This window comes from Plecotus auritus, assembly GCF_963455305.1.
Source record: "Plecotus auritus genome assembly, chromosome: 6".
NCBI lineage: Eukaryota > Metazoa > Chordata > Mammalia > Chiroptera > Vespertilionidae > Plecotus > Plecotus auritus.
Window position 1 is genome coordinate 123,838,596 of NC_137773.1, and position 13,695 is coordinate 123,852,290.

The following is a 13,695-nucleotide window of genomic DNA, read 5'->3' on the forward strand; positions in this document are numbered from 1 at the left end:
TTTTCAAATTGCAAATTTTTAAATAAATTTTTCTTTTTAAAGTGAACTTTACAATTTATTTCTAAATAAATTTGGCATTGTCAAAAGACCTGCTACCTAAATCTAGAGATTTTCCTGGGGAAACAACCATCATTATGCTATATTTTTAATACTTTCACATGGTTCAAAGTCTCCTTCCCTGTTCCTACTTTGGTTGTTTTCTTATTGCATCCTTCCAAAGTTACTTTAGACATATACAAGCAAATATGAATATGTACTTTATTTTCCGTTTTAAAAAATAAAAGGTGCATACAATATACACTCTGCTGAACCTTATTTTTTTTCACTTAACTTATCTTGGTAATATTTCCATATCAGATCAAATGTTATATTTTTGTCTTCTTAACTAATGAGTGGTGAGTCTGCAGTAAGACTTTTTTTTTGGAGACTTCTATTTTTAAACAGGTAATGAGTCTTATGAATCTAGATCCCTATTTTAAGAATCACATATCTAAGGATTGCTATTTTGTGTATATTTGAAAATTCCTTGATAAATGTTTTAATTAAGTGAATAAATGGGGGGGAATAGAACTAAATTCCTAAAGGACATTAAAAGCTGGCCCAAACTATCATCACCTCCTGAGAGGCATCATGTTGCTTAGGGATGGAAAGCTGCACTTCAAAAAGTTTAACCCTCATGAGGACTTGGAGCATATGGAGAGTATTTTAAAACTGGTTACACCTCAGTCAAATCAAAAAGATACTCAAAAAATATAAACTCAAACACAGTGTCAAAGAAAGGTCAACACACACGGTCAAAAAGCATGACATGAGATGTGAATGGAAAGCAGTTTATGCAGATGGAAGAAGGGTAGAGAGGAACTCACTGTGGCTCCCACATAGGAATTCTTACACTGAATTGTCAACTTTTGCTATCTTGTGAAGTGTGAACCACGTGACTATATTACTTATTCAAAGGGTTAAAATATCCACTAAAAACCTATATATTCCAAAATGTATACTAAGAAGAATAAGTATTATTCAAACATACAGGCAAAGTTCGAAATGATCAGCTGTTTCCACCTTTTGGGTTACAAAATGCTCAGTAGCTTGCACCCAGCGAACACTCTGCTCTACTTACCACTCACAATAAAACCACTGCAAGAGATCATTGGAAAAAAGAAATTGCTCTGATGAGAACTCCAATCATTAACTAGCACAGGTAAATATTCAAAATTAGTTTATACTAGAAAAGCACATTACCAGAAACATTAATACTATCCTATATGATGGGCCTGAGACACAACAGAACCTCAAAGACCATGAAAGTCTACTCTGTGAAGGACCTAAAAAGATGTCACCCAGAGAACAGAGATATGCTAGTAGAGAATCACATGTGGTAGTAAAAGAATGACAAATGACATGGGATTTCTCTCTGGATAAAAGGTAGTCTTTTGTAAGTCATGGGAAAAGGTTCATAAGTACCATATCAAAGTTAAAAAAAAAAAGTCAACCTTCTTCTCATTTATTTTTGAAACATTTTACAAAATTCAGTATGTAAATAAAATATTTTGCCTGCCTCTTTATTTTCTCAAAGCTCAAGAACTAATTCTGCTGAGAATATATGATATGACTGGATTCCTTAAGAATATTCTGCACTTCATTATAATTTTCTCTTTAATCTTAGGAGAAGGTTCAGAAAGTGCTTGCTTTCTACACCTCTATTGTAATCAATAAGTTAATTACACTTTTGCTCTCTTAGGCTGCTTTGCATGCATTGAATCTCTGATCCTCCTTCATCAGAATTCTTATCTGCTGAGAATAAAATGACCAGATTCAATCTACTTACTAGTGAAACATAAATCAAAAGTTACTAACTGCTTCCGCAGATTTTAAACTTCTGAGACTCAAATGTCATTTAAATTCATGAGACTGAAAAACAACAAACAGGTAACAGAGCAGGAAGAATACCTATATATTTATCCACGCTGCAACATATTTAAGATTTAAACAAAAACTTTAGTAGTGCTTATAATTTTACATCAGTATTGTTTTGTTCATAACTATATACAAAATATACATGCCAACATCAGTTAAATTACAAGAAACTCTACCAAATTATTTTATTTTTTTATCCTGAGAATTTTGTTTTATTTATGATCATTTATCATAAAGGTTCTCAGGCAAATGATTAGTTTCAAGATTTATGATAGCTTAACTGAAAATGGTAACTTAAGAACTAAACAAAAATCCAAAGATATAGAACAAAACTCAGGCAACCATAAAGCCTTAGTACAGCAATAACAATTTATTGTGACCTTAATATCATATAGATAAAATACACAACTCTACCTCAAATTAAAAAACATAAAAAGTGCTGGCAGGCTGTAGAGAGGAAGTGTCTAATTAGTGCTTTGAAATTACTCTGGGAGTTGATAAAAGTCAAGATTACTTGCTATAAAACCTTTATTTCTCAAAAGGAGGCTGCGCAACAACCGAAAAGAAAAATCAGTGCTAAAACCAAATCAGGATAAAACCAAACCACTTGTCTAATTTAACTAAGCTAACAAGCATAGGCCACTGGCCTAAACCTCAGTTAAGAAGAGCCACTCCCTCCCCACCCCACCCCACCCCCCCACAAATATTAACATGGCTTCTCTGGGAAACATCTCTCCTTGACCTTCTGGGGTTTTCTTCCACAAGGACTTTAAGCTTGTAAGTTCACTGCTGCTGCTTCCTGGTATTTGTCTCCTTCCCATTCCCCATTCATGCACCCTGCAGTGCTCCTAGCCACTTCTACACTGATGGCAGTCACTTTTGTAAAATGCAAACTTCAATTCCATCTGGCCATTGTCCAGCCTGTAAGTCCTCCAAATTTTCCCCAGCCTCAGGACAAAGAACAAAATTCTATAAGGCTCTGCCTCTCCACCCTAACTCCACCTTGAGCTCTCTTTTCCTCCAAGTCATCTGATGTTCCTCATTGCTTGGACTTTGCACAACTGTTCTCTAATCTCCAAGTCTAAGATTAGACCCCCTTGTTTCCAAATACTGATAACAATTTTAATTCTATAACTGAGCATCCCACTATTGTCTGTATGTCCCACTAGACTGTAAGATCCATACCTGTGATGTTCATCAATATGTTCCCAGCACCAGTACACAGCAGGCACTCAATTATTTGAAGAATGTATGAATTAATGATTATAAGGAAGGGATCCTACCCATATTTTAGCGGGTACAACAAGTCAACCTTAAAAAAGTACAGCAGAATTTTTTAAAAATTGCAAAACTCAGGATCAAGCAATTCCCAAAAGAAAAATATAAATGGCCAACAGCCCTGACCGGTTTGGCTCAGTGGATAGAGCGTCGGCCTGCGGACTGAAGGGTCCCGGGTTCGATTCCGGTCAAGGGCATGTACCTAGGTTGCAGGCACATCCCCAGTGAAAGGTGGAGACAAAGAAACATGTCACGAATGAAAGAAATGTAGGAAAGCAAACTACTGGACGACATAGAGTTCAAAACTACATTTATAAGGCTACTCAAGAATCTTCTAAAAACCTCTGAGGAACTTAGTGAGACCTTTAAGAGAATGCCAAAAAAATGGAAAAGGACCAGTCAGAAATTAAGCATACACTGTCTAAAATAAAGAATATACAGAAACTCAACTGTAGATCAACGTACCCCAAGAATCAAACCAAAGATCTGAAATATGAGGAAACAAAAAACACCCAACCAGAAAAACAAAAAGAAAAAAGAATCCAAAAATATGAAGATAGTGTAAGGAGCCTCTGGGACAACTTTATGCGTACCAATATCCGAATTTTTGGGGTGCCAGAAGAAGAGAGAGAGCAAAACATTGAAAACCTATTAGAAGAAATAATGACAGAAAACTTTCCCTACCTGGTGAAAGAAATAGACTTACAAGTTCAGGAAGCACACAGAACCCCATACAAGAGGAATCCAAAGAGGACCACACCAAGACACATCATAATTAAAATGCCAAGGGCAAAAGACAAAGAGAGAATCTTGAAAACAGCAAGAGAAAAACGGTTAGTTACCTACAAGGGAGTACCCATACAACTGTCAGCTGATTTCTCAGCAGAAACTATGCAGGCCAGAAGGGAATGGCAAGAAATATTCGAAGTGATGAACAGCAAGAACCTACAACCAAGATTACTCTATCCAGCAAAGCTCTCATTCAGAGTTGAAGGTCAGATAAAGAGCTTCACAGACAAGAAAAAGCTAAAGAAGTTCATCACCACCAAACCAGGATTACATGAAATGCTGAAGGGTATTCTTTAAGAAGAGGAAGAAGAAGAAAAAGATAAAGATAAAAATTATGAACAACAAAATGACATCAAATACATACCTACCAACAAGTGAATCTAAAAATCAAGTGAATAAAAAATCTGAAGAACAGAATGGACTGGTGAATATAATAGAATCAGGGACATAGAAAGGGAGTGGACTGACAAATCTCAGGGGGGAGGGGGTGTGAGGGGTGCGGGAAGAGATTGGACAAAAATCTTACACCTATGGCGGGGTTGGACGCGGAGTCTGCGCCATCTTGATCCGGAAAGTGGAGCTTATCTGAAGCCTGAGAATCCACAACGGCGGCACCCCAGGAACAGCTGCGAGCCCCAGAACAACGCTCCCCAACTGGCGCAAGCACACGGGTTCAGAGGAGCTCTACACTCCACCACGGAAAGGCCGGTGACGAGTGCCACAGAGAAAGAAGGCTCTAACACTGCCTAGAGAGGCCATAGATAGACCCGGAAGTTAATCCAGAAACACTGCCACCCAGGGGCTGAATCACAAATCGACTCTTGTGTAATCAAAAATAAAGGAATACGAGAAATTAAGACACACCGCCTGCTTAAAATCAGGACTGGCTTACAACACCGAAGAGCAGTGGATCGCAGGGAACTGCAATACTGTCTGGACTGAGAAACAGGCGTGCCAAACAGAAAAACAGAGGAAGTGAATGACCTTCACTACTTCACATTTTATTTTTACCTTTTATTTTTTTTATTTTTTTTTTATTTTCATTTTTTGCATCTTTTAATCAAGAAACTTTTTTTTTCTTTTTTCATCATTTGATTTTACCTTTTTAATGATTACATTTTTATTTTCAATCCGTATTATTACTACTGCTATTTTATCTTTTTTTTTTTTTTTTAAAGTGTCATTTTATTTTCTCTTCATTTTATTTTGGGATTAGGGTTCTACATTCTATTTTTATCTTTCCTTTAGCATCGTTTTACTCTATCTCAACTCTACCTTTAGGCCATCACTCTCTTCCTAACCTCCCCCTTTTCAGTGTCCTGTTTATATTACCCTTTTACTGCTTTAGATTTTCCCTATTCTTTCTGTTTACCCCTTGTTAAAATTTCACCCTACTTACATATCTAATCTCCAATCCTCTGCTCCAAGTCCACATACACCTCTCCCTTCGCTGTCTGAGCTATCCATAAACTTGTCCTTCTCTCTGTCCTTTTGTTGTTGTTTGCTTGAATGTAGATTATATCAAATTTTTATGCTTTTTTGTGAGATTGTTTTGCTTATTCTTCTTTTGTTTATTTTTTTGTTTGTTTTGTGCTTCAGCTTTCCCTTGCCTCACTCCATATTAGTTGGTATGGTAGTTTGTACTAATCCCCAGGCACTTGTTGCTGGCATTTTCTGGGATTAGTGATTGTTCTATTGGAGTTTTATCCCCAATATATATAGTCTGTTCCCCTTTCTCTCTTAGTCACTTTCTTGTCTCTCTTACTTTTTTTTTTTCTCTTTACTTTCCCTTTTCCCAATTTCATTTTCACACTCCTTTTTTCTCTTTCTTTCTTTCTTTCTTTCTTTCTTTCTTTCTTTCTTTCTTTCTTTCTTTCCTTTTTCCTCTTCTTCTTTCTCTCCTATCACCTAATTTGCCTTTCTCTGGTGGTCACCTTTATTGGAGGTTATTAATATCGTGAATACTTTCCTGTTCAGTGCCTTGTGAGTTGTACCTGGTAGTGCTGTATTTTGTGCCTTTAAATCAACCCAGGAGAGAGAGAACTACATAACCAGACACCCAGAGAAGAGAGACCATGGGGAGACAAAGAAGCAGCCCGCATATGAAAGAAAAGCAGGCATCACCAGAAAAGGAAGTAAACGAAATGGAGGCAAGCAACCTTCCAGAAAAAGAATTCAGAGAAATGGTCATAAGGTGGCTGAAAAGAATGGAAGACAAATTCGACAATATGAGCAAGAACCAAGAGGAAATGAAGAAGAACCAAGAAGAAATGAAAAATGACATCGCTGCCGTAAAGAACTCAATAGAAAGCATCAAGAGTAGACTAGAAGAAGCAGAGGACCGCATCAGTGAGCTAGAAGACAAGATGGAAAAAAATACCCAAGAAAAGCAACTTCTAGAAAAAAAAATTAAAAGGCAGGAGGAGAGTCTAAGGGAACTTTGGGACAACACGAAACAAAACAACATCCGCATAATAGGGGTTCCAGAAGGAAAGGAAGCTGAGCAAGGAATAGAAAACCTCTTTGAAGAAATAATGACAGAAAATTTCCCAGATATAGGGAAGAAAAAACACACACAAATCCAAGAAGCTCACAGAGTCCCAAGCAAAATGAACCCCAAAAGACCGACACCAAGGCACATTATAATTAAATTGGCAAACACCAATGACAAAGTAAGAATCTTAAAAGCAGCAAGAGAGAGACAGAAAGTTACATACAAAGGAACCCCCATCAGACTAGCAACTGATTTCTCAACAGAAACTCATCAGGTCAGAAGGGAATGGAATGAAATATACAAAGTCATGCAAAGAAAGGGTCTGAATCCAAGAATACTGTACCCAGCAAGGCTGTCAATCAAAATTGAAGGTGAAATCAGGAGCTTCACAGACAAAAAAGGACTAAGGGAATTTATTACCACCAAACCAGCAATGCAAGAAATGCTAAAGGGTCTGCTGTAAAAAAAAAAAAGAAAGAAAGAAAGAAAGAAACAGGAAGCGAAGAAGTAACACAGGGGTAAAGAATAGGAATGGCGACAAATAAGTACCTATCAATAATAACTTTAATGCCCCAATCAAAAGACATAGGGTAACGGATTGGATAAGAAAACACGACCCATATATCTGCTGTCTACAAGAAACCCACCTCAGAAAAAAAGACGCACACAGACTGAGGGTGAAGGGATGGAAAAAGGTTTTCCAGGCAAATGGAACTGAAAAAAAAGCTGGGGTAGCAATACTTATTTCTGACAAATTAGATCTCAAACTGAAGGACATAACAAGAGATAAGGAAGGCCATTTCATAATACTAAAGGGAGCAATCCAACAAGAAGAAATAACTCTGGTAAACATATATGCACCCAATACAGGAGCACCCAAATACATAAAAAAACTCCTGGAGGATATCAAGGGAGAGATTGACAGCAATACAATCATAGTAGGGGACTTTAATACCCCACTATCACCACTGGACAAATCCTCTAAACAAAACATCAGCAAAGAAACATCAATCCTAAATGACTCACTAGACCAGATGGAATTAATTGACATCTTCAGAACATTTCACCCCAAAGCCACAGAATATACATTCTTCTCAAGTGCACATGGGTCATTTTCAAAGATAGACCATATGTTGGGACATAGGCAAAGTCTCTTCAAATTCAAGAAGATAGAAATCATATCAAGCATCTTCTCAGACCACAGTGGCATAAAACTGGAAATCAACTACAATAAAAACAACCCAAAGAAATCAAACACATGGAGACTAAACAGCATGCTATTAAACCATGACTGGGTTACCAGAGAGATCAAAGAAGAAATAAAAAACATCATGACAACAAATGACAATGAAAACACTACAATCCAAAATCTATGGGACACAGCGAAAGCAGTCCTGAGAGGGAAGTTCATAGCTCTACAAGCCTACTGCAAAAAACAAGAAACAGGGGTAATAAATTACCTAACCCAACAACTCAAAGAGTTAGAAAAAGAGCAACAAGAAAAGCCCAGTGTAAGCAGAAGGAAGGAAATAATAAAGATCAGAGCGGAGATAAATGACATAGAGACCAAAGAAACAATACAAAAGATCAACAAAACCAAGAGCTGGTTCTTTGAAAGGATAAACAAGATTGATGAACCTCTAGCCAGGCTCACCAAGAAGCAAAGAGAGAGGACCCAAATAAACAAGATCAGAAATGAAAGAGGTGAAATAACAACAGATCCCGCCGAAATACAAAGGATTGTTAAAAAATACTACGAACAACTCTATTCCAACAAACTGGACAACCTGGAGGAAATGGACATATTCCTAGAAAAATATAACCTTCCAAAACTCAATCAGGAAGAATCTAAACAGCTCAACATGCCAGTAACTATGGAAGAAATTGAAGCAGTCATCAAAGAGCTTCCAGCAAACAAAAGCCCGGGGCCAGACGGCTTCACAGGAGAGTTCTACCAAACATTCAAGGAAGAACTAAAACCTATCCTCCTCAGACTATTCCAAAAAATTCAAGAGGAAGGAACACTTCCAAGCTCCTTCTATGAAGCCAGCATCACCCTAATACCAAAACCAGATAAAGACAACACAATGAAGGAGAATTACAGGCCAATATCCCTCATGAATGTAGATGCCAAAATCCTCAATAAAATTCTAGCAAATAGGATCCAGCAGTACATCAGAAAGATCATACACCATGACCAAGTAGGATTTATCCCAGGAATGCAAGGATGGTTCAATATCCGCAAATCAATAAATGTGATACATCACATAAACAAATTGAGAGATAAAAATCACATAGTCATATCAATTGATGCAGAAAAAGCATTTGACAAATTCCAACACCCTTTCTTGATAAAAACTCTCAACAAGGTGGGAATAGAAGGATCATACCTCAACATAATAAAAGCTATATATGATAAACCCACAGCTAACATCATACTCAATGGGCAAAAACTAAAACCATTTCCCCTAAGAACAGGAACAAGACAGGGATGCCCACTCTCACCACTCCTGTTCGACATAGTACTGGAAGTATTAGCCACTGCAATTAGACAAGAAGAAATAAAAGGCATCCAAATTGGAAAAGAAGAAGTAAAGCTGTCCTTATTTGCAGATGACATGATATTGTACATAAAAAACCCGAAAGACTCCATCAAAAAACTAACAGACTTAATAAATGAATTCGGCAATGTAGCAGGATACAAAATTAACACCAAGAAATCTATGGCATTTCTATACACCAACAATGAACTTACAGAAAGAGAGACTAAAAAAGCAATCCCATTTTCCATCGCACCAAAAAAATTAAGATACTTAGGAATAAACCTAACCAAGGAGGTAAAAGACCTATATGCGGAAAACTACAGGACACTGAAAAAAGAGATAGAGGAAGATGTAAACAGATGGAAGAACATACCATGTTCATGGATTGGTAGAATCAACATCATTAAAATGTCCATACTACCCAAAGCAATCTATAGATTCAATGCACTCCCCATTAAAATACCAACGGCGTATTTCACAGACCTAGAAAGAACTCTCCAAAAATTCATCTGGAATAAAAAAAGACCCCGAATAGCCACAGCAATCCTGAGAAAGAAGAATAAAGTAGGAGGGATCTCAATACCAGATTTCAAGCTGTATTACAAAGCCACTGTCCTCAAAACAGCCTGGTACTGGCACAAGAACAGACATATAGATCAATGGAACAGAATAGAGAATCCAGATATCGACCCAAACCAATATGCGCATTTAATATTTGACAAAGGAGGCATGAGCATACAATGGAGTCAAGACAGTCTCTTTAATAAATGGTGTTGGGAAAATTGGACAGATACATGCAAAAAAATGAAACTAGATCACCAACTTACACCATACACAAAAATAAACTCAAAATGGGTACAGGACTTAAATATAAGACGGGAAACCATAAAAATACTAGAGGAATCCACAGGCAGCAAAATCTCAGACATATGCCAAAAGAACTTTTTCAGTGATACTGCCCCTAGGGCAATGGAAGCCAAACAGAAAATAAACAAATGGGACTACATCAAAATAAAAAGCTTTTGCACAGCAAAAGAAACCATCAACAAAACAACAAGAAACCCCACTGTATGGGAGAACATATTTGCAAATGGTATCACTGATAAAGGTTTAATTTCCAACATCTACAGGCAGCTTATACAACTTAATAAAAGGAAGATAAAGGATCCAATAAAAAAATGGGCAACGGACCTAAATAGAATCTTTTCAAAAGAAGACAGAAGGAAGGCCAAGAGACACATGAAAACATGCTCAAAGTCACTAATTATCCGAGAGATGCAAATCAAAACAACAATGCGATACCATCTCACACCTGTCAGAATGGCTATCATCAACAAATCAACAAACGACAAGTGTTGGCGAGGATGCGGAGAAAAAGGAACCCTCGTGCACTGCTGGTGGGAATGCAGACTGGTGCAGCCACTGTGGAGAACAGTATGGAGTTTCCTCAAAAAACTGAAAATGGAACTCCCATTTGACCCAGTAATCCCACTCCTAGGAATATATCCTAAGAAACCAGAAACACCAATCAGAAAGGATATATGCACCCCTATGTTCATAGCAGCACAATTTACAATAGCTAAGATTTGGAAACAGCCTAGGTGCCCATCAGCAGATGACTGGATCAGAAAACTATGGTACATCTACACAATGGAATACTATGCTGCCATTAAAAAGAAGGAATTACTACCATTTGTAGGCACTTGGATGGAATTAGAGAACATTATGCTAAGTGAAATAAGCCAGTCAATGAAAGAAAAATACCACATGATCCCACTCATTTGGGGATAATGAAAAACATTATAAACTGATGAACAAAAAGATAGTTACAGAGGCAGTAAAGCATCAAACAGACTGTCAAATTACAGGGGTAAGGTTAGGGAGAGGTGGGCGAAATAAGAGATCAACTGAAGGACTTATATGCATGTATATAAGAGTAACCAACGGATGCAAAACATTGGGGGGTGAGGGCATGTATGGGAGTGGGGTGGGGGTGGGGGGCAATGGTAAGATATGTACACATATAATACCTTAATAAAAATTTGAAAAAAAAAAAAATCTTACACCTATGGATGAAGACAGTCGCGGGGGGTAAGGGCATGGGATGGGGTGGGGAATCAGGTGGAGGGGAGCTATGGGGGGAAAAAAGAGGAACACCTGTAATAATCTGAACAATAAAGATTTATTTAAAAATGAATGAAAAAATATAAATATAAAAAACAAAGTAGGTTCGCCAATATTTTTCCATCTCTATCCTACCTCGGTTTCTTTCTTTCAGAGTACTTATTGTTTGGGTTTGGTCTGGTGCCATGGTATCTCTAAGGGTAATCACAGTGCCCAGAATACATGGCGGATAAACTGTGTGTTGAATGAATAAAATGATTTGTCTTTAGTTGGAATAAAGTCTAACCTCCTTGAAACTTGTACCCCTTGACCCAGATTTCAACCTCTGTAACTATATTAAAAAATAAAAGTATACCTTCCAATATGTGTACTACACTTTAATAAATTTTAAAACCATAGTTCTTCTGTTAACTTGGGCACTCACCTGTTTTTAGCAGCTGGTACTAACTTCTGAGAGAGTATGAAGGAGCAGCGAAGGGCATGGAATCCCAGGTTACATTGCTAGGGTTGGAATCTGTTCTCCAACACTTACCTACATGAAATGGATTTCCTTTGTATGATTTTGGACAAGTCACCTAACCTGTCTGTATCTCAGTTCTGCCATTTGGAAAATTTGAATAAGACTTCAACTACGACAGAATTAATTGAGACGATGTATGTAAAAGGCTCACCCCAGTTCCTAGAACAACGCTATCTGTCAAAACTACTACTGCTGCCCTGGCAGGTGTGGCTTAGTCAGTTGGAGTCGGTTGGAGGTGTGGCTTAGTCGGTTGGGCCTGTGCACCCAAGGGTCGTGGGTTCGATTCCCAGTCACGGCACAAACCTAGGCTGCGGGTTCAATCCCCATATGGGAAGCAACCAATTGATGTTTCTCTCTCCCTGTCCCTTCCTCTCTCTCTGGAATCAATGAAAAACATATCCTCAGGTGAGGATTAAAAAAAAAAAAGCACCATTACTGATATCTCACTGGCTAGACAGGAAAACTCCTTGAAAGTGGTAACATACTCCTTTGTCTGCATCTCTAAAACCTAGCTCACACAGTCTCAACAGGTCTAGATCAAGAACCATCATCCCGCAAGTCTGGCCTAGGCGCCCCACCCTCCACCTCTCGGGTAACAGTGCAACTAGCCCGCGTCATCTTCACCACAGTCCTTCCACGGTCTGTCTCCACCCCCGGACCCACGCGGGGGTTTACCTTGCTCACCGGGTTATCTCCAACACCTGCAGCAACAGACGTTCGATAATTCAATGAAGAAACTCCGCTAGGCCTCCATTTTTGGTGAGAAGCTTTTTAAAAGTTTTTTTCTTCTTCTCACAACAAGCCCATCTCTATCTTATTCACTGCCATATCTAGAATCCCCTACAGGACCTGCCCTGAGAGGTTTCAAAATATTTATTAAAGGACTGTTCCTTTTTTATGTTAGTAAGTGTTTATTTTCTAAGGAATTAAGCACTACTGTCTTACAGGAAGCAGAATCATCAGATTCATTATAGAATGAATGAATGAATGAATGGGAGTGTCATTTTTCCGAGACTGAGAAAAAATACAGAAAATGACAACATGGTCTTGGACAGAGGGCTCTGAGCGACCTGGGTAAGCGTGTTTGGTTGTTACTATATTCCTATACATAACGCCAAGTTCTCCAGTGTAGTTATATTAATTGAAGCTTTTAAGTAGGAAAACGGTCTCCGTGCGGAAAACGAGGAGTCAGGCGGCCCCTCCCCCGTCTCCTCCCGGCAGCGGGTAAGAAGGACTCGATCCCGACAGAGATGGTGGCGGCCCGAGCCCCGCGCCCCGCGCTTGCTCCCAGGCTCGGTGACCTGGGACTAGAGGGCAGTTCGCGCCAAACCGGAAGACATCCCAGTGCGTGGGGGCGGGGGCCCGACCAGCGCCAGGCCGGACTCCGGCACTCCGAGCACCCCTCTACCGCCCGCACTCACCACCAGCGAGGCCGTGAACCCGGGCCGGTCCATGGCCCGAAAACACCTCCCACGCTATAACCCGCAGTTAAGCCGAAGCGTGTCGCGGCTCCGAGCACTGGGCGCCGCCATCTTGAAGGCGGGGCCTGAGGGGCCGGTACTTCCGCAGTCACGTGAGGGCGAATCACAACAAATACACGTGCAACCAAGTCAGGGGGCGGGGAGCTTGGAGGAGGGCGGGGCCTGGGAAGTAAGATTGAGCGGAAAGTCCCACTCTCCTCCGTCTCCTTCCCCTGCAGCAGCCGGTGATTCCGCGAGAAGACGGAGAAACTCTCGCGAGCAAATAAGCCTGGGCTGGGATCCTGGAGAGGGAACACCTCCAAGGGCAGCGTGGAGCAAAGCGTAGGGCGGAGGCTAGAGTGGAGGGAGGGACCGTAGGAGGGTAGAACTAGTTTCAGGGGGCGAGGTTTCTCTTTTTAATCGGTTATTTTTGTCTTATTTCATCTCTTGGTTTTATCTGTACAAATGTCCGAATTACTATAAAACACAACATCAGAAGGTTATGGTATAGAAAAACACTTAAAAAATAGCATCCTCCACTTGTTACTGGCACCTATTACACTTAATTTA

The 13,695-nt window shown here is 39.3% G+C and overlaps 1 protein-coding gene across 4 annotated transcripts in view; it reads right to left on the reverse strand.

The window, feature by feature from the left end:
• Positions 1 to 13,352, reverse strand: part of SLC25A26 (solute carrier family 25 member 26) — a 169,178-nt gene extending 155,826 nt beyond the window's left edge. For 2 of the 4 annotated variants that reach the window (XM_080676306.1, XM_080676304.1), the window contains exon 1: positions 13,087 to 13,218. In XM_080676306.1, coding sequence (XP_080532432.1) covers positions 13,087 to 13,119 — 33 coding nt within the window. In that variant the 5' untranslated portion in view covers positions 13,120 to 13,218. Of the gene's footprint in view, positions 1 to 13,086 lie in introns of all 4 variants that reach the window. The other 2 variants (XM_080676305.1, XM_080676307.1) reach the window with 2 other exon arrangements.
• Between the last annotated feature and the right edge of the window lie 343 nt (positions 13,353 to 13,695).